The 25,101-nt window shown below is 36.2% G+C and overlaps 1 protein-coding gene across 3 annotated transcripts in view; it reads left to right on the top strand.

The window, feature by feature from the left end:
- MCPH1 (microcephalin 1) overlaps positions 1-21,281 on the top strand; it is a 123,289-nt gene extending 102,008 nt beyond the window's left edge. For all 3 annotated transcript variants that reach the window (XM_059842774.1, XM_059842776.1, XM_059842775.1), the window contains 2 exons: positions 19,044-19,281; positions 21,021-21,281. In XM_059842774.1, coding sequence (XP_059698757.1) covers positions 19,044-19,281; positions 21,021-21,076 — 294 coding nt within the window. In that variant the 3' untranslated portion in view covers positions 21,077-21,281. The remainder of the gene's footprint in view (positions 1-19,043; positions 19,282-21,020) is intronic.
- Positions 21,282-25,101: the final 3,820 nt, after the last annotated feature.

The following is a 25,101-nucleotide window of genomic DNA, read 5'->3' as shown; positions in this document are numbered from 1 at the left end:
TACTCTTTGGTCACAAAAGCTTTTCACTGGTTATTTTGCTTGTAATTGTGATGTATGTCTCTAGTTTCCTCTCTGCATTTGACTAGTTTGGACTAACATGGAAATGAAAAATGAGTGAATGCAAATTTTTTGCTAAAAGAAGGTTGTTGACAGCTTGTTCCAGTCCAGAATTTTCTCAGCACATAAACATAGACTACATTTCATAAAACAAACTTCAGTTTTGTTTGTTTGCTTTGGGGTTGTTTTTTGAGTTTCTTGAAAAGATGTGATTCTTAAATGAAAAGAAACACTGGGATGTTTTTAGAAGGGAATAACAAAGTACCAGAAGAGCAAGCAAAGACTGCAGTAAAGAAGCTGGAACTAGTATACAGGTAATAAGAACAGACCCAGGCCAATATTAATTGCAAGGAAGAACAGATGTTTCTATTGCTCTATTGATGTAGATTTGATAAATTTCTACTTTGCTGCAACTGTAGCACATTATGCATGCATTACACATGCTTTTACATTATCATCTGAACTGTAATCTTGCACTTCTAGAAAATCAACACTTGGGGAAACTGTTATCATTTAAAAACACAATCAAAGTTTTACTTTGATCTTTTTTCCACTGTAGAAAAAAACATAGTCAAGTTTATGTGCCTTTGTCTTTTCTCTTCTGGTGATGTTGTACTGTGATTGTGTTTGTCTTTATGATTCATTGCAAGCTCACTGGCAGATGGTCACGTACACTTTGCAAAAGTGCTTGATGCTAATAATCAGCTTTTAGCCTTAATATTCTTTTCCAACTGTAAGTAATGTATATTATCATAATGCCTAGAAATATCATGGTTGTTTTAGCCACTGCCATCTAAATACCTTTATCCTTCAGTAAAAAAGCTTTCTCTGTACAATGTTCAGTATTTTATGAGTGGAGCCTACTGCATGTATGGATGGTAATGACAGAAAAATTGGAGTTCTGTTTTCCACATATGAACAAAATGGAAGAATAAGAGTTTCATAAGACCAGGATGTGCTAGAAAACCTCCTGGCTCCTGCAGATAGTGATTTTTTGTTGGTTAAGCCATTGGAGCCCCAGAGGGGTTATACAGCTAAAGCTTCAGAAATCCTGCTTTGTCTTACTTGATCCTCACACTTGTTGAGGTAGAAGGAAAGTGTTTATGTGTATTTTATTTGTTTATGTGTATTTTATTGCATAATAGTAAATCAGGCTTATATGCAGTGTTTATCTGTAATGGTTAAAATGCTGTCAGTCCAAAATACATTCCATTTATTTAAAAGGTGAACTTGTAAAAACTACTTCTACATAGCACAGAAGAATGTGTATATCAAGAACTGTTGTTTTGTAAGAGGAAAAATGTGCTAAATTAGGGACTCTTATCATTATATTATCCTTTATTTAATATTAGTTCTAGATGGAATAGCTGAAGAAGCCAAAATATGGTGGAACTTTGTGGAGACTCTTTATAGCTATGTTGGGAAGGGAAAATTTCTGGTCTGGCCATTTTTGTGGAGCTGTTGAGATGCTCTTGTTGGCTTTTTTTTATTATAGTTGTAGTACACTATATCCAGGAAATAAAATTAGTTATAAATCTGACTCCCTCAAAACACAGTGTCCTGCAATGGTTCCAGCAAAAGTGAATATTATTTTTTAATTAAAATTCCCTTATTTTTAATAAATTTCTTGCTGTATCTTCATTTAGTCACAAGCAAAATGTTGTACTGCAACTCTCTTTGTGTTCCTGGAAGAGAATATGACACTGAAGTCCACAACAGTGTCTCTACAGGGTAGGATCATGGCCAACAGACCTGATATTTTTCTGAATGTGTTTCTCAATTACATCTCCTGAGAGCTTTAGAATGTACATTTTAGCTGATATAGCTCATCTTCTCAGGCACTTTCATAAGTGTGTCTAAGGTACAGTCTTAACTGCAGAATTCTCTCCTCCAAAATGGAGGCTGAAGTAATTCCCTGCTAATATGAAGAAAATACTCCATGAATATGTGCCAGATTTTGTCCTGCTAGTCTTAGTTTCCCTGATATAAGCATTTTAATAGTCTCCTTTGATTCCTAACTCCCATACCTTTGCTCCAACCACACAAACACCAAAAAAATAAATTTTAAAATGTATTTATAAGATAGTTGTCAAACTAAATTCCATCATCAGCTGATAGGTTTTTTATATATTCATATATTTCTGTACTTGTTATTACTGTTTTGTGTTTTATTATGTGTTGATGACACAAGGTTTTTGGTTGTAGACCTTGGAGGTTTTTTCAAAGACAAAAAGTTCCATTGTCATGTTTTTTCTTACAATGATTTATGTCTTGTGTATTGAAGTTATTTATCATAAGTATTTAAAAGATGGTCTAAATTCATAATTTTTAAAAAGTATTATTTAATATTTGCCTGAAGTTGGTCCCCAAGGCTGCAGTCAAAATAGAGCCTCACTTTGCTAGTCAGTATATTACTATTAAAAGGTAATATTTCTTCATTATTTTCCGCTGAACATTAAAGCAGACTTTGTATTTCATTACATTGTACAAATCCAAAACAAAGATAGTGTCTGCACCAGGGACCTTTTGATCTTCAGAAAAATGTTTCTGTCCCTTTTTTTCCCCAGTCTGACTGAAAGGTCACACTTTACCCATATTTCATTCTACCAGATTTATTTGTGGCCTGAAGGCTTTATCAAATGCATTTCAAGCAGGAAATTCTGGCAGTGATTCACATGAGAGGTTTTTACCTGTGGAGATGAGGCAGCCTGGTTCTGCTCACCTTCAATAGTCTTTGCTGCATGTCATGCTTACTTTTAAATCTATTATAGAGAGAGAAGTCTAACAGCAGTATGTTTGCCTGAGGGACAGGAATTTTATGGGTAGCCTGAATTGGGTGGAATTTTCTTGGTTCTTTTAACAATAACTATTCATTAGTATCTATATTTTAAACTTATATGTTTTGAACATATTAGGACGATCCAGGGAAAAAGTATAAAAATTCTGTTTAGTACTAACTTTCTAAAATCAAAGAAAATACATATTTAAGAATTAGTTTAAAGGTGTCCTCACTATCATATTAAAACTGAAAAACTTGTCCCAAAACTTTTATGATCTACCAAAAATTTTGCCTAGCCTCAGAGATTCCTGCCTGAATCAAGGTACTTTGTAATGCCTTGAAACAGCTGCAGTTTCAATACAAAGCAAGGCCAAGCTCTACAGACTTTATTGAGTACTATTCCTGAAATTCTGGGTTTAGTCTAACATGAAGGAGGTAGATAACTATGACATTAAGTTTTGCACTAAACTTTACTATGTGGAACTACATAGTTGAGTTGATTATGGCTTAAAGGAGAAACTGTAAAATAGGAATGGCATAAACAATTGAAAGATCTGTTTGTTCCATCCCACTGGGCTTTTGGTTTGGCTAAGCTCACGCTTATGAAACTAATAATGTGCTTCTTGAAGCAGTACCATAGTGTGATCCCATTATTATTATTGTTCTCTGTGTGATGTGGATTGGGCTGCTTGCTGCTTACTCATGTAGGAGATGCTGAAGGACACATAGTAGTCCATCTGATATTGAAAGTAGACAATATTTTTTCTTGGGTTTTTTGCTTCAGGTTTGTTTGTTGATTTTGATTTTTTGTTTGGAATTTGTTTGGTTGTGGGTTTTTTTCTGGAGGTTCATAGAATCATAAAATGGTTTGAGTTGGAAGAGGCCTTAAAGATCATCAAGCTGCAAGCCCCTCCACCATGGACAGGGACGCCTTCCACTAGACCAGGCTGCTCAAAATCCTATCCAATCTGGCCTTGGACACTTCCAGGGATACACCCACAGCTTTGGAGTTCCAGTGCCTCACCACCTCACAGTAAAGAATTTCTCCCTAATATCTAATTTAAGCCTAGTCTCCTTCATCTTAAGGGCATTCTGCTTGTCCTGTCACTACATACCCTTGTAAAAAGGGTATGCTCTCTCCCCAGCTCTCTCGTAGCCCCTTTAAAGTACTGGAAGGCTGTTCTAGGGTCTCCCAGGAGCTGTCTCTTCCTCCAAGCTGAACAATCACAACTCTCTCAGCCTATCTTCATAGAAGAGGCCCTCCAGCCCTCTGGTCACCTTTGTGATATCCTCTGGACCTGCTCCAAGAGTTCCATGCCCTTCTTATGCTGAGAACCCCAGAGATGGATGCAGCTCTCCAGGTGGGGTCTCAAGAGGACAGAGCAGAGGGGCAGAATCTCCTCCCTTGCCCTCCTGGTCACACTGCATCTGATGCAGCCCAGGAAATGTTTGGCTGTCTGGGCTGTGAGTGCACACTGCCGTCCAGTCTCCTGTTGTGTGCTTTCCCCAAGAGCGTCTCACCACTGCTGTAGGGCTGCTGGCTTCTTCTCAACAGCACTGCCAAGTCATTCTCCTTTTTGATGAGATCATTCCTCAAATGTAGGGTTTTTCCAGGATTAACTGCACTATTTCTATTTTCATGCTGCCCTCGGATGGTGTTGCAGATATTATAGTGGTTGTTTCATCAGAAATTTTCGGCATCGTCCACCGGCTTTAGCCATTTACAGGGGTGTTTTTTCTACTGCATTTCAGATTTGTCTAGAACACAAGCCCAGGCAGCTGACTGGGGTTTTACCTTAACTTGCTGGAAGCCTTTTGTTTATAAGACAAAGAGGTAGTGCTCTCCACAAAGATACAATGTGCACATGGACTTATCCAAAATGACATTTGCTTGATTAATTATAACTCCTATTATAGTGTCCTTTTAAGTTTGAGCTTCTGCCTGGGTGAATCAGCATTTCCAATTCTGTGGTTAAATAAATTTAGGAAAGAAACCACAAATGTTGTAATATATAGGCTGTATTGTACTTAAGCAGACAGTTACATTATGCTGTGCTTGCAGGTCTGGTATTTACCTTTTCATGGGAATTTGTCTGTCTCATGGTTAATTGCAAATGAAGTAGACAGAGGTCAAAATGTGAAAATTAAGGAAAGATGACATTGGAAAGGATTCTTATTGCTCTTATCTTATAGATCATGCTGACGACAACACAGGAACACTTCCACTTTAAAAAAGTTCAAATGATATGTTAAAGAATAGTGTATTTAAAGTATTATGGTGTTCTAAAATTATTTCTAATTAGTTTACACAGGTGGTATTACATTTGTATGGCCTTAGAGGAATTATTACCTTTAATAGCTTTCACAAGACACTATTAGTGGAAACCCTGCTACCCCTGTTTTATCTCTGAGAACTGCATGCCATAATTAAGTGCACTTAAACAGCCAAATTAAACTGAATGAACAAGTAACCAGTAAGGATGTTCTCTCGAGCATTCATTCTTACCATGATGAATGATGCTTGTTTTTCTCTTCTCTTTAATTAGAATGTTTCTACATTTGCCAAAGAAAATGTTGGAATGAGGACAAAAACTGAAATTATAGGAACAGGGTTTGATGTAATAGCTTATTTGTAAAGGAAACACAACTTGTTTGGTATTTTATTGAAACAGGAAGTTCAGAACCTCAGTACACACAAGCACAACAAATTCTCAGGTGCTAGTTGAGTCATCTGTTGTTGGAAGTAGCCTCATAGAAGGCTTCCCCTTGATTTAGTTTTAATCTTCAATTAACAAAGGGAAGGAAATTACATACAGATTTAGTTTTAGATTATGTGCAAAGCTCTCTGTTGCTTTTTAGCTGTCACCCTGATGTGCATGCTTTGTGGCTGTATCATGCTGGCACTACCAAAGTGTGCCTCAGTGAATATATTCAGCTTTTAATGAACATTAAAAACCTGATGAATTCCTTTTATTTATAAAATAATATAAAACTTTCCTAGTCAAAGTATTTTGATTTTTCCTTCTCTAGTCATTTCATACCTGATTTCAGCTTTATTTCAAACTGGAGAGGTAATCAGCTATGATAAAATTGATAAATTGATAAAAGTACTGTTTTAAGTTTAGTATGGGATTACTTAATTTTTAACTGTCATTTTTGTTGGTAATATATAACAGTGAATGTTATATATTATATAACATTCTCTATTCTATAGCAGAGAAGAGCATAACAATGCCGTGCAGTTTTTTAAGCTGTGAAATCATTAAAAACCACTTTGGTGTTTATGTGTGTATCTTATCAGGAGAAGACTTAGCTTTCCCCTCCCTTCAAAGTCTGTATGACACTGGCCTCTCTTTAATAAGAAGGATTTATTGATATCTCTCCAAATCACATCATTACTATGTCTCTGTTTAATCCCAGGAGTGTTCCAGTATTGTGCAGTGAGTTCTTGCCTTCATTAACAGTCTGAGCAATGATGGCTTTATGTGATGGCTCCAGTATCAGTCCACAGCATAAGGACAAATGCATTGCACCTTAATCAGTAATGCCATTTAAAAGAAATATTCCATGGGTAGCATTAGAACTAGCATGCTAGCTCCTCAATTTTAAGTTTAATAGAATTTTAAAATAAAAATGCACACATGATCCAGTGAGTGTGCAGGACATTTTTAAACTTTTTCCCTTATGCAGAACTAGCTAGATTATATTCTTTTTCTTCATTTTTTTAGTGTATATACTTTAATATAGTATGTGTGCAAGCAAACAGTTACCTTCATGAGAGTTTGCATTATTATAAGACTAAAGCTGTAGTCCTGATACACCCACCTTATTGCCATGGATTTTAGTGGGAATTATGGATTGGGGCAGAGCCAAACATGATAAATATTTATTTACACACATTTACTAGAAAACTAGTTTGCAGCAGAGAAGCATTGAGCATTTGTATTTTATCTAAGCATTGAGCATTATTGAGCATTTGTATTTTATCTAAGATATCCAGATGTGTGACTAGAAAATAACTATTAGATTTGCTTGAAGACTGTGACTGTTTGTGCTTCAGGGTATTTATCTTGCATTTAAGCTCAAATCCCAGTTGCTCATATTTTATGGACAGTACTTGCTGAGTATCCTTTGGTTGTCAAATTGGAACTGCTTGCACATGCAATGACAGCCTCTTGAAAAGGCTTTCTGCTTTCACTAAAGCAAAAGCACTGCCGGTGAAATCCAGATAGACTAGAAAGTGGTAGACACTCGATCCTGCACCATTCTTAGACAAAGAACAGTAGGAATATAGGAAAGGAACTCAGAAAGGAGGATAGGGTCAGGGTTTTGACCCTACAAACTTTGCCCAGCTAGCATGAGAAGTCACTGAAAGTCCACTACCATAATAAGTCTGCCTAGTTCTCCGTCGTCACAACTGGCAGGCTCAAATTTAAAACAAACCCAAATTCCATATGGAATTTACAAGAATATTTCTTTTTTCTTTTTTTTTTAAAAGGTTTTTAGAAGACCACCATTAGATTTTCAGTAAACAGAAGGGGACTTTCTTGTGAATTGATTTTGGATTGCCACTTCAGATTAGCACGTCAATAGCTTCACCTTTAGTGTCATGTTTTTATTTTATCTTCATTAAGACAGTTGCTGCAAGAGCAAATGCAAATAAGTCAAATTAATATTGTTCCATTATCTTTGTCACTGAAAAAAACTTAAATCAGAAATAAGTCACTAAAAAAAGCAGAAATATTATTTCATGTCAAAATCCCAAATGAATCTGAAATCCAAATCAGGAGTAAGATTGCATTCCAAATAAGGTTTATGTTTCAAGCTTCTTATTCACAGCAACATTAGACTTGTTTTCCTCCAGCATTTGATCAGGTTCCTGAGACAGTGTCTGCTCTGCCTCCTGTAGACTCCTGAGAAGAAAACAGTGGGGTGATCTGCTGCAAATGTGTTTGGTGTATTAGCTCACAAGTTCATGAGTATCAATTCCTTAAACAGGTACTGGAATTGGTTACTTTTAGTAGAGCATAATTTGTTGCACAGTTTATGACTGTGGTTTGTGAATTCATTTTTTTCATTTGATTAAAACAAATCCTTTTCAAATGTTTATCCTTAACTTGAGAAATAAGAGCAAAGACAATAAACTTAGTGTCAGGTACTCAGCCATTACCCCACCAACTATCATAGCTTTAAACTTACTCTACATTTACAACATAAATATTTCTCCTTCAGTTATACAGAAGATAGTCCCAGCTTGCTGTCACAATATAGTCAAAGTTCTTATATTATTGTCATGCTAAAAATACAATCATTCATTAAGATAATCTTCAAATAGAAATCATTAGTCATGTCTTTTGTTTAGCACCTATGAAGAAAGTGGTTCTCTCCAAAAAACTTTTCTTGAGTAATGGTAATTTTAAAACATAATTGATAAAAACCACCTGGTCAAATATTTGAACACCTAGGGGGTTTTTTTGCTCTGTGTGTGCTGGCAACTCCACTTGCTACTTTTAGTGCTGGAGGATTAAATGTCTCTGCTTTCCATTCTTCTTATGGGATCTTCCAATTTGTGACATAGATTAAGTGAAGAGGAGATGTTATTACACACAAAGAAGCATTCCTGCCAAGGAGTACTACTCAGGGAAGTTATAGAGGTAATCATGATAGCAGTTCTTTTGGGAGTTTCTGAAAGCAGCCCAAATCAGGTCTAGTTTGGCAGTGGGCAGCATTCCACAGCAGCTGCACCATGTGTGATGCCAGGTAATCTCTTTGAGTGGGCTCATTTTTGTGATTCTCAGACATTTTTAAAGATTTTTGCTGTTGAATTTTGATGTAATTTCAACTGACCCTTTAGTTCGTATTTTAAAAACCAAGAATCCCCTGCTAATTATCATTGAGGTGCATGTGTTTCCCTGTAAGTAGAGAGTTTGCATGGGACTTCTCAATGCAGCTCTCCAGGTTTCTGTTGTGCTTAGTCATTATGATGCATCTTTTTTAAACAATTTAAGAAAAAAAATCTTTTAATTATACATCACATTTCTGTTACTATTTTGTTTGGTATGTCATAATATATTGTGTGTTAAACAGAAACATTTTGTGGTTGTTTTGATGAGGGAATACTTTAGGCTGCCCTACTTAGTTTTTCCTCTGTTGATACAAAAAATTAAAATAAGAAAGCATCTTTAAAAAAATCTAATTTGCTGATGCCTAAGTTTTTAAAGCCAAGTCCTTTTTTATTTGTTTCTCTGCAGCATATCAAAAAAGATTGAGAAGTCAATCCTCAGAAATTTGAAGGAAAACGAACTCACTGTGTTCAAGCTTTGACATATTTCATAAAGCTGTTGAAAACTTAAACATGAAAGCCAGATTTATGAGCTTTTTTAAAGTTATTTGTAGATTCCCAAGACAGTTGTGTTCCCATCACTTACTGTAGCCTCTAAAACTCAAATGACGCTTAAAAATATTCATGTTTGGCACACACTGAGTTACTGCTGGGCGTTGCAATGGCATTCAGCTAAAACTGAAGAGCAGAGAAAAGAATGTATTCTGCCTTCCTGTAAAACAATTCAGTCTGCTGACACACAGCAAAAGGACTCACATTTTCATATTTTAAAGATAAAACTAGCAATTATTTTAAATGTTAAGATTGCATTTATTATGGGTTCATACAACTGTTTGGGGAATGAGCCATTTGGGAACATCTGTGTAACCCTTCACATTTGCCAGGCTTTTCCTTTCAACAAGATTGCTCACTTTGTTATTACTGGACTAGAAAACTTTTTTATTTATCAAAGTATTATTCATCTGCACATTGCCAGGTATAGAAAAATCTGTTGACAGCACTGGATTTATCATTTACTGTTAAAGGCAAATGGAAGGATTCCCCACTTCACTAAGCCAGCAAAACAAATGTCATTCTTGAAACCCACTGCACAATATCCCGTACTGATTTAAAACAAAAAAAAAAAAAATTAGACTGTCCAAAATGATCCAATATCTGAAAAGCCTAAGGTAGTTGTAATGAGCTTATAATTTTGAATTTTTTTCTTTAATGCAAATACTGGGCTTCCATGCCCTGTGTCTTCATCATTTGTAGTATTTAACCATGGGGAGTATCAAATTGCTCTCCATTAAGTGCAGCATGTTATTAGCTCATGGAATTTCTGTTTCAGTGTGGTCTTTCATCACTGAAATATAGTTATCTGGAAATGTATTCTTTCAGTCTGTGAAAATGCAAGTGTTTACTCTCATATGATTAAACATTGCTATTTACTTCATTAATACTTCATTCCTTAAGCTACTCTGCTGAAATTAATAACATACTGGTGTTATGCACTGGTCTGCTTAAAACAAAAACCCAACAAACAGTTTGCCTTATGTGGGTTGGGAGATTTCGGTAAGCCTAGAGGAGACCTTACATGAAATATGGGTAAGTGGTTTCAATATGAGGGAATAAATGCCAAAATGCAACTAATCTTCCTCCTTCTGTTGCTGTATAAGAATGAACTATGAGATACCAATATGGGCATGTTGCAGCTGTTAAAAGACAGCCTACATTTTGTTGAGGTCATTAATTTGGTGCAGTTAATAAATCCATTTGAAAGAAGCATCCCATACTTATATCACTACCCCATTACATCTGCCAGAAGTGACTCCATGCTCTCTAGTGCCTATGTCTAGGAGTCAGTGATCCAGGCAACTGGAAAGGGATCTGCAGATTGTGTGAGTGAGTGATGAGAGCACTGTGCACACCACACATGCTTTGGGCTTTGGGCTCAGTCCAGCCTGCTCCCCTGAACCAAGCCCATATTCTGAGTGTATTCCATCCAAATGGAGTACAGTCTGTGCCCCGATGCCTGCTCCACAGTGAGAACTAAAGGTACACTCCATGGGAATGACTAACAGATTCATTTCAAAATTGCATTAAACTAGAACAGTAAAAATATAATTTCGCCAAAGGTCCTGCGAGGATTGATCCATCAAGAATAGATATTTGTCCACTGTGAGGAAAAACAGGTCCATCTATATATTACATAACTTTTAACGTCATGGCTGGTTGTCTAAATCAAATTAATTTGAGGTTAAAATTTTCTTGGTTTGCATATGGTCTCAACTGCCTTTGGTCAACTGTCAGTTGAATTAAGGGAAGAACCTTTCTGTTCTTATTTTGCTTGCTTTGTGTTTTTGAGACATATGGACTTGCATGCATCTAAAAACTGTGTTAGGTGGAGAGTCCTACCATAATGCCAGATATAAAAGGGTAGATTCAACATTGCTCACTTAGATCTCCTGTAAAGAAGATCCATAAATGATCACATGAGCTCTTTGTCATAAACATAATGAAGCCACCACACCAGCACATGTGGGAACCATTGGCATAAAATGTACAACTATTGCATCCATTTACTGTATTTGTTATCTAGGCTTTTGCTAAGCTACCAGGCTGTAAAGTCTGATTAATCATGACCTAAAGTTAGTAGAACCGGAGATTGATTCATTCTGTCAGTTCTTTAATTACTGAATTGCCTTCATCTCACCTCATGAGTTTTCTCACTTTCACCCTTGCGAATTTCCTCCCTCCCAACATCCCACAGAAGGGGGAAGCAAGCGGCTCTGTGGTGCTTAGCTGCCACCAGGGCTAAGCTACAATGGACTAGAATTAACCTTGAGAGATAGAAGAAATGGTCAGAAATAAGTATGATGGGGCTCAGTAAAGACAACTACAAAGGCAGAGAAATAATCACCTGCAGAGTGACAATGCAATAGTTCTGCTCAAAGAGCAACTCAACATTTTAGAGCACCTGAACCAAAATATGTAACCTCTGTCATGCTCTGATAAAAGAAGCATGCATTCAAGGATGTGTTAACAGGAATGCTAAGCATAAGACACATGAATTGTTTGCAGTGTGCAGAGAGCAGTGGTGGGGCCTGAGCTGGAATACCATGTCTAGTTTTGGGCACTGCACTTCAGGAAAGATGTGGGATCCATTGGCAAAAATCCAGGGGAGAGTAACAAAACTACCAGAGGTCTGCAAAATATGACCCCAGTGCAAAGACTGAAAGAACTGTGTTTGTTTAGTCTAGAGACAACTGAGTGGAGACATGATAACTGCCTTCAAATATTTAAAGGTTGTTGCAAAGAGGAAAAGAAGAAATTGTTCTCCATGTGCCTTGGCACTAGGACAAGAAATAATGGGCTGAAAATGCATCAGAGGCAGTTTAAGTTATATAATTAAGGAAAGCTTTCTAACTGTGAGAGAAGATAAGCATTGGACTAGATTGTGTATGGAGGTGGAAGATTTCTGTCTTTAAATTTTACAGGGATTCTTGGGGACTTGTCACATGTAGTACATGTAACCCTCATGGTATGCCAGTGGTACAGGGCTCAGAGGTGCATGTGCCGCACTCATACACCACTCTGGCATGGGGCATGGAACAGGGCTGCTTTATTGATATTCTGGTGAGGAAAACCCTTCCCAATTATAATTTGCAGAATTTTGATATAAATTTGCGATTGCAATTTGCATTCTCACCACTGCCTAGTAGTCACTTGAGTTCGCTTGAAATAAGACGAAATAGAAGAAGGACAAGTTTTGAGGTATTTTGGAAGAAAAGTTTAAATTTCTAGTCCTGAAAAATCATTTCTTAGTTAGCTAATTTGTAATTAAAGGACTTTTTAATTTCAAAAATACTTAGTTTGTGTTGAAAACAAATGCAAATATATTTGTTTCAGAATATTTTTGAAGTTCTAAGTAAATAGTTAAAGTGACCCTATCTTACAATCTTATCAGAGTGTTTTTAAATTATATATATATTGGTATTACAGCTCCTTGATTTGCAAGTCATAGTTATTCTCAAAAGGGAAAAGACAATGTTTTGCCCTGATTTGTTTTTTTATTAATCTATAGTTGATTACATTGAATTATGTAGTTTTTAAAAATAGTTCTATCTCTGGAAAACAAGGAAATTAAACTAAAAATAAGTTATTTTTTCTTTTCCTGCAAAAATTTGCTATGCCGGAAAAAAATGGTTCAGACATCTTCCAGTATAATTTTGAATATCCGCCAAACAGTAGATTTATTTGCCAAACATTTTCATACAGTATTCCCAGTGGGACTCAGTCTTTCAGAGTATAAATTGGTGAAATTAACTTTTCTTATCAGTCTGTGGGATTTGAGAGAAGCACAGTTGTCTGCCAAAACGCAGTAGAAAGAAACAATATCAGCTGAATTGTCTGGATTCAAGTGTTCTTGCTTTTGCCCTTGCCTCGGCCAGGAAACTCTTATGTGAAGGAGTCTCAGAGGAGGGGAAGAAATTGTTTTGAATAACTTTTCAGATAATACAGTTTTAACTGTAGGCCATTTCTCCTTTTATTTTCCTTTTCATTTTCCAAGACCAGACATTGAAACTTTCTTTTTTCTAGACCACATTTTCTACTCCATCCTCTTCCACTTCTGGCTCCTGGCTCAGAGCACCAGGTTTTCTACTGCAGAAACCTATGGCCTGTTTGCCTGCACACAATCTGCATGTGTGTGCATGTGCTGAGGTCTGGTGTAGCCTTATCAAGCATTCAAAATGTTCTCACTTCTGGCTGTCTGAAGTCTTGACAGACAGGGAGCTTCTGTTTCAGCCAAAGGATATCAATAACCAATGAGAAAACATTGTTTCAATAAACAGTAAGAGATAAAGATGCCATATTTGTAATTAATTTCTATTTCATGAATGTTGCAAGTTGAGTTTTGCTCTGAGAATGGAAAAAAATCACTAGCAATGTCATGCCCAAGAGTGGAATGAGCTTCTGGGTGCTGTTGAGATAAAAGGATGGCAGTACATCCAGAACCAGTTGGGGTCCTGCATCAGTGTGGTGTTCCATTTACTGAGACAACATTCTTGAAAGCTGAGGATCTATTTTTTTGTGAAACTGCTTGCTGAAGGAAGTTGTTTTCAGGTCTTAACATGCTTTTTTCATGCCAGACATCACCAATTTATTTATCTAGTGCAGCAGTTCAATGTAATTTTTAAAGCTTTTAGTGAATACTATTTCAATTTCAGTATTCCCAACATGTTAAAAAAACTCAGCCAAGGGCTAAAATAATTTTAAAAACCCAACAAACTAAAATGATAAACTTTTAATTTAAGTTAAAAATGTATGGCACATGTTTTTCCTACAAAAATAGAGCTGCTATTTGATTAGTTGCTTCTATCCTATTAAACCTGATATTTAGAAAGAAGAAAAAGAAAGCATTTCTTCTTTGTCTTGCAGCAGTACTGCACTGCTAACACGAATCATTCCTTGATCCCTGTAGGGTCCTGCAGATTCTGCAAATTCCTCACTGCAGGATAACTGTATTTTCAGAAGTCTGCACACTGCAATATTCTCCTTTTCATCAGAAGCAGGCTGAGGGTTCACTTGTGTGGATGTAAGCCCTTGATCTCTATGTATGTGGGGCTCCACATATGTGTTTTTCTTTTAAACTTTTACTAAATGAAAATCTGAAAATGCACCATGGAAGTGTAATGATTTCTAACAGAGATATAATTTTGATTTCATTTCTCACAAGGGCTTCATAAAGAATTATAGCAACTGAAAATGCAAACATTACTTAGACAGTATATTGATCTATACTGAAATAATGTGAATATTAAAACCTTAGAGCTTAATGTTTCCCCAGCAACATCAGTAAACTATGTTAATATACTTTTTATTTGTCTTTTATTGTTAAATTTGTACATTATCAAAACATAAAGCCTGTGGGGTTTGGTGTTCATCAGTTTTGTGTGGGTTTCATCATTTGATGTTTGTGGAGTAGTGAACTAATCCTTAACACTTCAACATTCGGTTTTCTTTTTACTGAAAAATGAGCAATAAATCAATTTTTGATCATCAATTTCAAATGAAATAATAGATAGATATAAACCTTAAAATACACAATCTTCTCTCTTAAAACTTGTGTCAGCAATTTTATTTTCTGTGGTTTGTATTTAATAGAATATATTAATTATTTTTGCAAGTAACAATAACCAAGACATTACAGCTTTCCATGTTTTCATAAATACTATATCAAATGCTCAAATATTAATTATAAAATAAATCATAAGGGGCTTTTTTTAGATTTATCTTTAGTCAATAATTGAAATTAGTAATGAAGATTAATAATGCGTACATTGATTGTGCAGTGCATGCACATATTTTCAGACATTGTGATCATTAAAGATGGCTACATTATGTATATTTTTGAAGCTAGTACTTCACATTGTCAGTTCTAGGCTACAAATACAATTTTTCTTACTTGTGATAAACCATAACCATACTCTTCATTTAATGTTTGTGAAATATTATTGTTCTAATAGCAATTTAGACTGCACATTTCTTCATGTGCTATTTTCTGAAAATTGGACACTGAAAATTGAGTGCTGTATATAGGAAATTAGCAGTTTCAGTGCTTAAAAATTTCAATGTGCATCCAAAATATTTATTTTCTTACATATTACATGAATTCAGGTATTGTTCAGAGATAATACCTTTGTAGCACTCAATAGCTGTCTCCTATGGAGTTTATGGAGTTTTGTGTTGGTTCTGGCACCTTGCCCAGCAGGAGGTATTCTCATACAGTCCTAGACAAAACTACAAAGTTTAGGAGTTTTTATACTGTATGCTCCTTTGGCTTGGGGGAATTGAAAATGAGTCACAGGAGGGACAATAGTTGGTGAAGTTTTTTTGTCATTTTTTTACTTTATAGCAAAGAAAGACTTTATTTATTTGTAATACATTCTCCTTAAGTTTTACTTCTGTCAGCAGTAATTTTTTTTCCATTTAAAACTTAGGTTCAAACAAACAACTACATTAATGGTACATTTATGAGAAATGTATGCGTGTAAAGGTGCCTTCCTGCCATTCATCCAGCTAGTGAAAGGATAACATTCATGGTTAGAGTCTTACCAAAAAGATTAAATAGATGGGCCAATAACACTTTGTTTTAGTGTTCATCTGCTAAAGAATACTATTGGAAATGAAAATCAGTTCTGTCTAATAGGCACTAACACAACTGTAACCATAACTACTGATTATAGATCCACAACTTGTGGAAATAGTTGCTTTTAGGATCTGAAATTTTCCCAGGCTTGGTCTCTGCTAAGGAATTATTTATTTATTTGCAGAAGTTTGAATGAAATGGGTATGGTTTCAAAGGACTAGGAGCACCCCTGGAGTGCCGCAAAGGCTTTGATGTTGCAAAGGCAGCTGAGTCAATTCAGGGGTAAGAGCTGATTGTGCCCTCCCGTCCCCCTGCCAAAGCCTGTGTGGTCAGCTGGCTGCCCTTCAGCAGCTGGCCAGCAGTGTAACTTCCAGGCCAGTGGGCCAGCAAGTAAAGTTGACCTTCCAGACTCCTCTCTGAGCTCTGAATGTAAACACTGGGATTTTTTTGCCTCTCTGTGGCCTGTGAGGGGATCCAGTGTGCTTGAGCAAATCCAGGCACAGCTGATTGGGAATGTGTTGGTGGTGCTCCAGACAAAGGAAATGCAGAGGTGACAGTCCATGTTGAACCCTTCCTTTGATGCTACCCCTGGGATGTGCTGTGTTCTTACCCTGTCCTCCTGTCAAATGCACTGGTAATGAACCCAGATGGAACTGTAAGCACAGTTTAAGAAAACCCGCTCTATAGCACAGCAGCATTTCCCTTCTCTGGGTGCTCCTACTATGTACTGAATGCATAAATAAAGCATGCTAATTGTGCACAGGAGCTGAGGTGAGTGAGTGCTGTTAGGTCCTTAAAATTTGGGTTTCCTGATTTTATAATTAGCTATCACATTTGCTTTAATATTAATTTCATCCAACAGTTGTTTCTATAGGAAGATGTATCATATAAATGAGTTTTCATTACAATGGCAGCAAATAAATCTTTTCAGGAAGCAGGAATACAGTTAGCCCTTTTAAATAATATTCCCTAAAATACGCAGAAAATACAGATTGCAACAATTTATATTTTGTATCTTCCATCTAACACAAGTCCTACTGCCTTCTTAAGATAAAAACTTATCAATTCTAATAATTTTTATCTTTAAAATCTTAGAGTTTCAGGTTGACAAAACCAGTGTGACTTCTGTCTTTTTTAGTTAAATCAAATCTATTGTAGATAAACTAGCACTATACTCTCTTTGGAATTGTCTTTTTTCTATCAGTTGCATCTGATTTGTGCCAATAATTCCAAAGAGCTCTGTGTCAGATGAACTAAGATGGCATTGCACTTGTCATGAGGCTGTTACGAGGTTGATACAAAGAGATTGTTATTTTTCACTATAGTGCATTCTTTAATTTGTTGAAAGTGCTTACAACAAGCATTTCACAGTTTCACAATAGCACAGTTTTTAAATTAAGATTAATGATCCCAATCCTAGTAATACCAAAATCACACTGCTCTGTACATCACAGATTGCAAAGTGGCTTATGTTCTTGACCTAGTCTCCTTTTAAGACAGTGATCATGGCCTCTAAGCCTCACAAGACCCATCACAAATGGTACTCTTAGAGAATCCCAAATCTGACACCATGTACTAAAACAGTACAATTATTAATTTTCTGGTTCTGTTGACACCAAGATGCCCAGCAGACAGGCACTCCTAGAAGAGTGTTCTGCTCAGATGGAGGTAGGCAATACTCCACTGAGTCTCAATCCAGAGTGCAAAGCATCGGGTGCAAGAAGGGCCATCAGATATATTCAATAAGTTTGTGTCCTCCAAAGTTTGCAATATAGCTGCAATGATACTGTGATCAACAAAATTACTTAGCAGCTATGAGACTGGATTAGGTGTGCTATGTCATTCCTAATCCTAAATTCACAAAGGAATAGAAAATATAGGGTATTTCTTGTGTTGTGATTGAGTCTTTTTGGTCTGGTTCATCCATTGCAATCACTGTCTTTATACCTTAGTGAATTCAGAAAGCAAAGAATCAACCTAATTTTATTCTCAGGAGAGAAACCAAGGAATTAACAATCTGAGAAAGCTGAATTATTTATTGATGGAGGAGATCTCAAAATTCAGGTTGACGTGGATTGACATGTCCGAGAACAGCAGAGGCCAGTGACAGAGCCACTGAGCTGAAGCCTCATGTTACCATGTGTTTCAGGCTTTGCAGAATCTTCCTCCAGCTCATTGATCAGAAATGCTAAGGCAATTCACTTGGACTTTTATCTGTCAACATGCCATGGAACTATTTGGCTTTATAAACCCCTGCAAATCAGGTAGAGATTCTTACTTTGGCTGCACATCTGCCAAGCACATACATTATCACATTAGATTCTTAAGTGCCTATAGTTTCACAGCGTGGTTGTGTTTTGAGTGGAAGGAATCTATCCAACAGCTAATTTTTTCCACTGTTCCAGTTACACCTTCTCACATGCTACAATTTCATGTTCAGATGTCTCATAAACCAGATATGTAAAAAATGACCTTGTCTCCATGCTCACGTTGTCATCTGTATAAAAAATTCCAAGCATCACATAAAATGAAACATTTCTTTTTGTTCCCATCTTGCAATTAACTCCAGTCTCATTATAAATTTTCCAAACTTTGACAAGCAATACAAAATCAGAGCTGTTACCTACATTGCTCTGGCAGGTCAGTGGCAGCCTCACACTAAGAAATACAACCTTTTTTTAAAATTTTGGTATGAAAACTTTATTTTACATATCGTGGTGTTTACACTTGCTGTATGCACTGCTTTTATGAATATTACAGCTAAAGGAAATGGCTTTAATTGCTGCAGCACTGTTCTGCCAGGTATATACTGAGAATAAAATTTGCCTTTTATAGATCAAGAAGGTTTTTGCTATAATGATCAAATGTTACAAGCTGCACAGTATTCACAGAGAGCTTATTTTGGTTTTGTGGACACAAAAGGGTTTGCAGTAAATGTTTCACTCTGAGTATGGTATTTTAGTTTCATAGGTAAAATGTCATGTAAAAATGAAATAAAATATTTTCATATGCAATAAAATAATCTCAAAATCTGGTTTGGGAATTGTATTGATCAAATAGAGCAAATTCTTTGTATATTTTACCCAAGAATTTTGATACACCTGAAAAAATGAAGTTCATACTAATATATTTCTTTTTTCTTTTCTCTGAATTATGAAAAACAAGGATTAGTTTTTCTTTGAGTGGAAATGTAACACATTGGTTAATTAATTTTCTTGTTTCCTCAAATGCAGATCTGCAGGCTTCAGCGTCATCTATCAACTGGAAAATACCAGCAGAATCTCTTTTCAAACCAGCCTGTCATGTTTGTATCTCCTACCAGTCAGCCCCCATGCAAAAAGCTGATTGAACTCATACAGCTGGCAGGAGGGAAAATATGTAAAGCTTTACGTCAGGCAAAAATCTGTATAGGAAAAAAACCAGGAAAGAAGTACCAGGAAATAATATCTTTATCAGAAAAATGGATATTAGGTAAGAAACCAAATTTCAACTTATATAAAATATTGCAGAATATGTATTTAAAAAGTTATCAAAAGAATTTCACTAAACTGAGGTTATGAAGGGAAGAAAATGGAACCAACTGCTACAGCTAGATTTTAAGGAAAGTTGTCTCTATGGTGAGATCTTTCTCTCACAGCTAAGAGGGCTTTATGATGGTCCTGGTACTCACCATTTTAATTTTTCATAGAACAAATATAATCCAAATATTTCCCAATGTATCTTTTGTATGATATGGTACCCTCTGATAAATTTTCCTTAATGCTGTATTGTACATATGAAAGAAAATTTTTGCAGTCTCCATTTTACTTGCAAAAAGTTTTTTTAACACCTGCTGTTTATGGTTCTGAGTTCTTAGTCTATCATTTTTCCAACACATTTGCCACCCATTCTGACAGACTCAGCAAGAGTATTTTCCAAAAAGGAAGCTTGTTTAGAAAAAAAACAACTTTAATTTTTGTCATATGCTCTGTCAAACTTCTCCAGAAAGTGTCTCACTCGTACCCTAGCAATAAATGCACTACAGGAGTTGATGTTATATGAGAGTAGCCAAGCAAGTCCCAATCTCTTGACCTTGAATGCTGTCAGACCATAATGACTTAAAACCTGAATGAAAATTCCATTAAAGAAGAAATGAAAAGTGAGCCATAAGGGAAAAATACTCATCTAAATGCACATTTTATGTCATACTTACTTAAAGTAAAGTATAAGACAGAATTGTGAAGATTGACAAGGGAGACGTAAGAAGGTGGCATTATTTATTGCACCTTTCTCCAGTTCCCAGGAAGACTTAGAGAGCAAGTGTGCAAAAAAAAAAGTGAGCAGGTAGTGAGACCAGAGGTTTGTGCAGGACTAAAAATAAGAGTAAACTGAACACAAAAGTTTCCAATAGTAGTGCACCAGATGGACAAATGCAATGATCTAAAGTGGTGTGTGATTCATCTGTCCCACTCTTCTGCTGGGCTCATAGGGGTCTGCCTTATCCCAGATCTCATGAGGTGTGCCTTATCCCAGGGTCTCATGAGCTCCCTGCAGCTGCACAGGCCACCTTCAGCCCATCAGTGGACTGAAGGAATTGCATAGCCAGCTGCTAACAAAAAAGACTCTAAATTTTTGGTGCTATTTACAGATTTCTCATTTCATTTTTGCAGTCTGATTTCTAATCACTACGTCCTGCTCACAAGGCATGGTCACACTCCAGTTAATAGGTTTTAATTTGTTTTGATGAATTATCCAATCTCAGAAAAAAGTATTTCAATATGATGCTTTAAAGGAATTATACAGAATTTTGAAGCTCTGAGCCTTTCCCAGCAACTGTGTGCATAATAGTATGAACAGCGTCACCTTTAAATTGCTGTCTTAAATAAATCAGATCTGAAGGTGTTTCTAATCTTTCACACTCAGCTGTTGCAATCCAGTTGGTTTGTGGCTATCTGCTTTCTGCTATTAGTACCAGCTGCCAATTAATTCACTCAAGGTTGACCAGAACAAAAAGCACATAGTTCAATAATGCAGCACCCTTTTAAAACTTAAGTAAATGGTAAGTGCTTGCACTATTATCATTTGACTGTTCACATTTATTTTCTCGCTCTGGCTTCTCAGCTTCACCAAACTGCTTTATACCAGAAACTGCTCTGAAGTACATTGTTGCTTTATCATCTGTTTCTTTTGCATTTTATTTTAACTAATCCGGGTTTTTTAATTTATTTTAGATTCAATCACTCAGCATACAATATGTCCTATGGAAAACTACATTTTTCAGATGTGAGCTAACTCTAGAGTTTCCATATGGTTGTAAGGAAACGCGCCTAACTTGGATTCAACAATAAAATAAGCTGTGAAGGAAATTCCAAAGAAAATGCAAGTCACAGACTTATAAATACAGAGGAACAATTTCTGTATTTTTAATATTTGTGCAAGTGTTCATCTTGTGAAATTTTTAGGTTTTGAAATAAAGTACTTCCCTAATAAAAGTCATCTTCTTTTTGTTTATTTGTTGAAGACCTTTGGAATTAAAAGCTGAAGGAATCACTGTTCACTGGGAGGGAGTGGAATTTTCTAGTCTTCAAGCAAAGTTGGTCATGTTGCAGTGCAGTTAAAAGATGTGCACTCAGCGTGGGTGAGCTGTGTCTGGTGCAGTCAGCAGGAGCTGTGATCCCAGGGCAGATGCAGGAATCCTGTTGGCTTTTCTAGTCCAAGTGCCTCTGCACACACCTGAAGGGCCATGTTGCCACATCTCCACCACCATTGCCAAATACATTTCTTTGTAAAAGGATAAGGTTGCCCATGGTGCTCAACTCACACCTGCTGGTGTAAACTTGCATTTCTAAACTGAGTTTTCAAAAGTGAAACTCAGTAATTATGCTCAGATGTGTAGTTAAGGTATTGTTTTATTTCAATCCCTCTAATAGAATCTCAAAATGTGTCTACCTTACACCTAGGCTAAAACCACAGTTATTGACTTTGAGTTAAATGCATTTAGACAGCACGTCATTCAAATGCTAAAATCTGTTGAAAAGGGAACATACTATGAAATCCTTTAGGTATGCTTGCAAAATGTATGCAAATGCCTTACATGTTAAATTCCTCTTTAATCTGTAGATTTGTTTTTAGCAGGTACAAAGTGAGGTTTATACATAGAGTATGTTGCATAGCACCTGTTGCTCTATAGATGTCCAAGCTCCTTTAAAGATTTCCAAGTACCATACATCAAAATGATGTATCATGACAAGAGTAATGTTATCAAGTAATTTAAAGGCAGCTCAAAACTCACACCTTCCAAACTCAGTGTTCCCCTCAGAGTTCCCTCAGTGTACAAATTGCATTGTATAGTTGCTCTGTAAAATGTTAAATATACTTGTAATGGCAAAGCTCCACATTAAGATTCTTCTATGGAAAATTAAACTGATTTTATTTTCTGAAATGTAACTCAAAAGGTTAAGACCTCATTTTCAAGTGTTACATAGCTGGATTTGGTATGTAAACTATAAAATCTAATTTGCTGAGGTCTTTTCCTTGCTTAGTTTTCTGATTCGCAAATTTTTAACAGTGGAAAGGAAAAAGTAGGAGAAGTATGTTTGATATAAAACTAGGAAAAGTAGGAAAAGTACGTTTGATATAAAAACTGTTATGTTTGATACAAAATTTGGTAATCATGTCTGTCTACAAATTGTACAGATTATCATCAAAAGTATTTACCTGTTCAGCGCAGAGCACTGGTAACATATTATCACTCTTCAGCCTTTACCTTATGAACCCCCTTATTAAGAAGGCAGTTTCCAAGTATTATATAGTGAAATAAAAATACTTATATAGGTTGTGGCATGTGAACATATGGTTGCCAGTAAATAACAGAATCATTTGTTTGAATTACACTGCTTAACTTTGACTATAACAACCTCCTGGTTTTATTTTTTAGTAATTTCCTAAGTGTACTACCCATAAAAATCTGTCACTATTAATTTATAGAATATAGCACTCCAAATCAGCTTTCTCATAAATCTTCTTAAGATTAGTCTCAGCTATTTAAGTTGTAAATTCTTGGATCATCTTGTTGGTCTTTATTAGTCACACATGTAACAGACTTGACAGTGAAAAGTCCAATATCCTTTTTTTCTAAACTAAAAGGTTTCCAACAAAACAATCTGCCAATTTAGATAATTCCACCTTAAATTCTATGGTTGATAGAAATCCCTATCTATTGGCTCTTCTTGCAGAATTTCTAGTAGACAGGCAGATATAGCCAGCAGGAAATTGAATTCCAAATTCTGGTCTCACATTCCGGGCAATCACCCTGACTGATTGCTTTCCAAGAGTAGACCCAGCACCAAGAAGCATCAGTGATTCATGAGCAGTTTTGAGTTCTGAGATCTTTCCGACCTGCAGTGGTCAGTGACCATTCTGCCACAGTATGGCCATGGGCTCTCTCCTCTGCAAACAGGTACTGGACCTCCTTATTGGGAAGATCTACTTAACTTTAATTTCCTTTATTGCTTGCTACTTTCTTTTTCTTTTTTTTTGTTTTATTTTTTTTTAAGAGAGGTTGTCTCAACCTTACCTTTTTCATCCTGTAAGAATACTTTTGCCCTTCCTTTGTGAAAATGACTCAGCATAGCTCCTGTGTCTCCTCAGAGAGCTTCTGCTCCCCTGCTAAAGGCTCTTTAGCTCGATCCCATTAGTACAATTATAGGTCTTTCTAAGATAGCTTAATTTGATTAGGAATATGTTTAAACCAAAAAATATTGGAAAATCAAAAAAAGTATTATTCCTCTGTGAGATTCACATTAGCTGAGCTAATTTGTAAATGTAGTTTAACTCCTGGCACATTTTAAACTTGTTTTACTTTCATCAGTGCTATAGGTGGTACCAATTGGGTGCACAGACCACCAATATCCCTCCCAGCCTTCCTCTTCCAGTGATAAGAAGAGCTTTTACCACACTTTGCATAATTTAGCTGGGACTCACATTGGCAAATACACAAATACTGAGGACAAACACAGGCATGGCCTTGAAGAATGTGTTGCTTAAGCTGTGTCAGAATGGCAGCAAAATTGGTGTCCTCTTCAAACCATATATCCATTAAAAAATACCTTAGGAGCTCAAAACTTTCTTAGTTTCAGTGACTAATAATGTGAGACTGGCTAAGGATGTGTTTGAAAGAAAGAGTGCCAGTGATGTATGTGGATCTTACATCTCTTTTTCCTCTTTCTCCGTTTTTGTAATCAGTTTTAGATTGTAACTGCATTTGTGGTAAGTATATCTATACAGTAAAAAATCTCTAAATATTCACAGAGATCACAATATATGAACCATCTGGTATTGACATACTAAACTACAGATTTTTTGAGCTGGTTTTATGTTTCTGGATATCTTCCTGACACAACTGTAGTCACCTTTTGAAGATTGTTCCTTTCTAAATAAAAATAACTAATAAAAACTATTGCATCACTTGATCATCTGTTTATAGTTCCACTAAAATAAACTTGTGTTATATTAATTGACCTGTATAGAATGTAATTTAGGCACAACTGCATTATGTGCTTAAGTGTTACCAGCACATTCAGTGCTAGGAAGCTGCCAGCACACACACACACACACACACACACTCACACACACACACACACACACACTTTTTTTTTTTTTGGTGAAACCTTAGGGACTGTGAGGCAAAGGTGCTCTAAATTAGTCTTTGTGGGCAGGAACTGTGGCTGTGTGGAGCAGTGTTTCTAACACTTACAAAGCTTAAAGTTGAGGTATACCAGTAAGAATATCTAGAAAACTGATTAAACTAATTATTTTTTCCTCCAAAGAAACTCACAACAAAAAAAATTAAATATTTGCTCACACTGAAAACTGAAAAGAATTAACAAACCTCTGTCTGTGCCAGCAGCCATCTTTAATGACAGCTCTCATAAAATAAAACCAAATGTCTGTGGTCCTATCGCAATAAATGGGGTCTTAATTCTGATCTCCTTTTATTGCTTTATTTCAAAATTAGCTCTTTGCATGACAGGACCAAACAGCAAGCTCTGGCAGAGTATCACCTGTACTACAGCATCATGCAGCAGCTGATAACAGGATGGTTAAAAACTGCCAGTGGTAAAAAAATAACCACTGTTATCAGCACAGGTGTCTGCTGAGAGCTTTTGCTGGGACCTCACAAAGCAGGGCTCTCCTTCTGTTGATTCAGATGTGAACCAGCCTCTGATCACCCAGGAGTGGCTCAGGCTGCTGTGCACGACCAAGGGGTTCAGTAGCAGCCAGGTGTGATGCCAGACTGCACGTTTCCTTGAA

The sequence above is a fragment of the Haemorhous mexicanus genome, chromosome 3 (genome assembly GCF_027477595.1).
Source record: "Haemorhous mexicanus isolate bHaeMex1 chromosome 3, bHaeMex1.pri, whole genome shotgun sequence".
Lineage (NCBI taxonomy): Eukaryota > Metazoa > Chordata > Aves > Passeriformes > Fringillidae > Haemorhous > Haemorhous mexicanus.
Note: the sequence above shows the minus strand (reverse complement) of the source record. Positions and strands in the feature narration are given on the sequence as shown.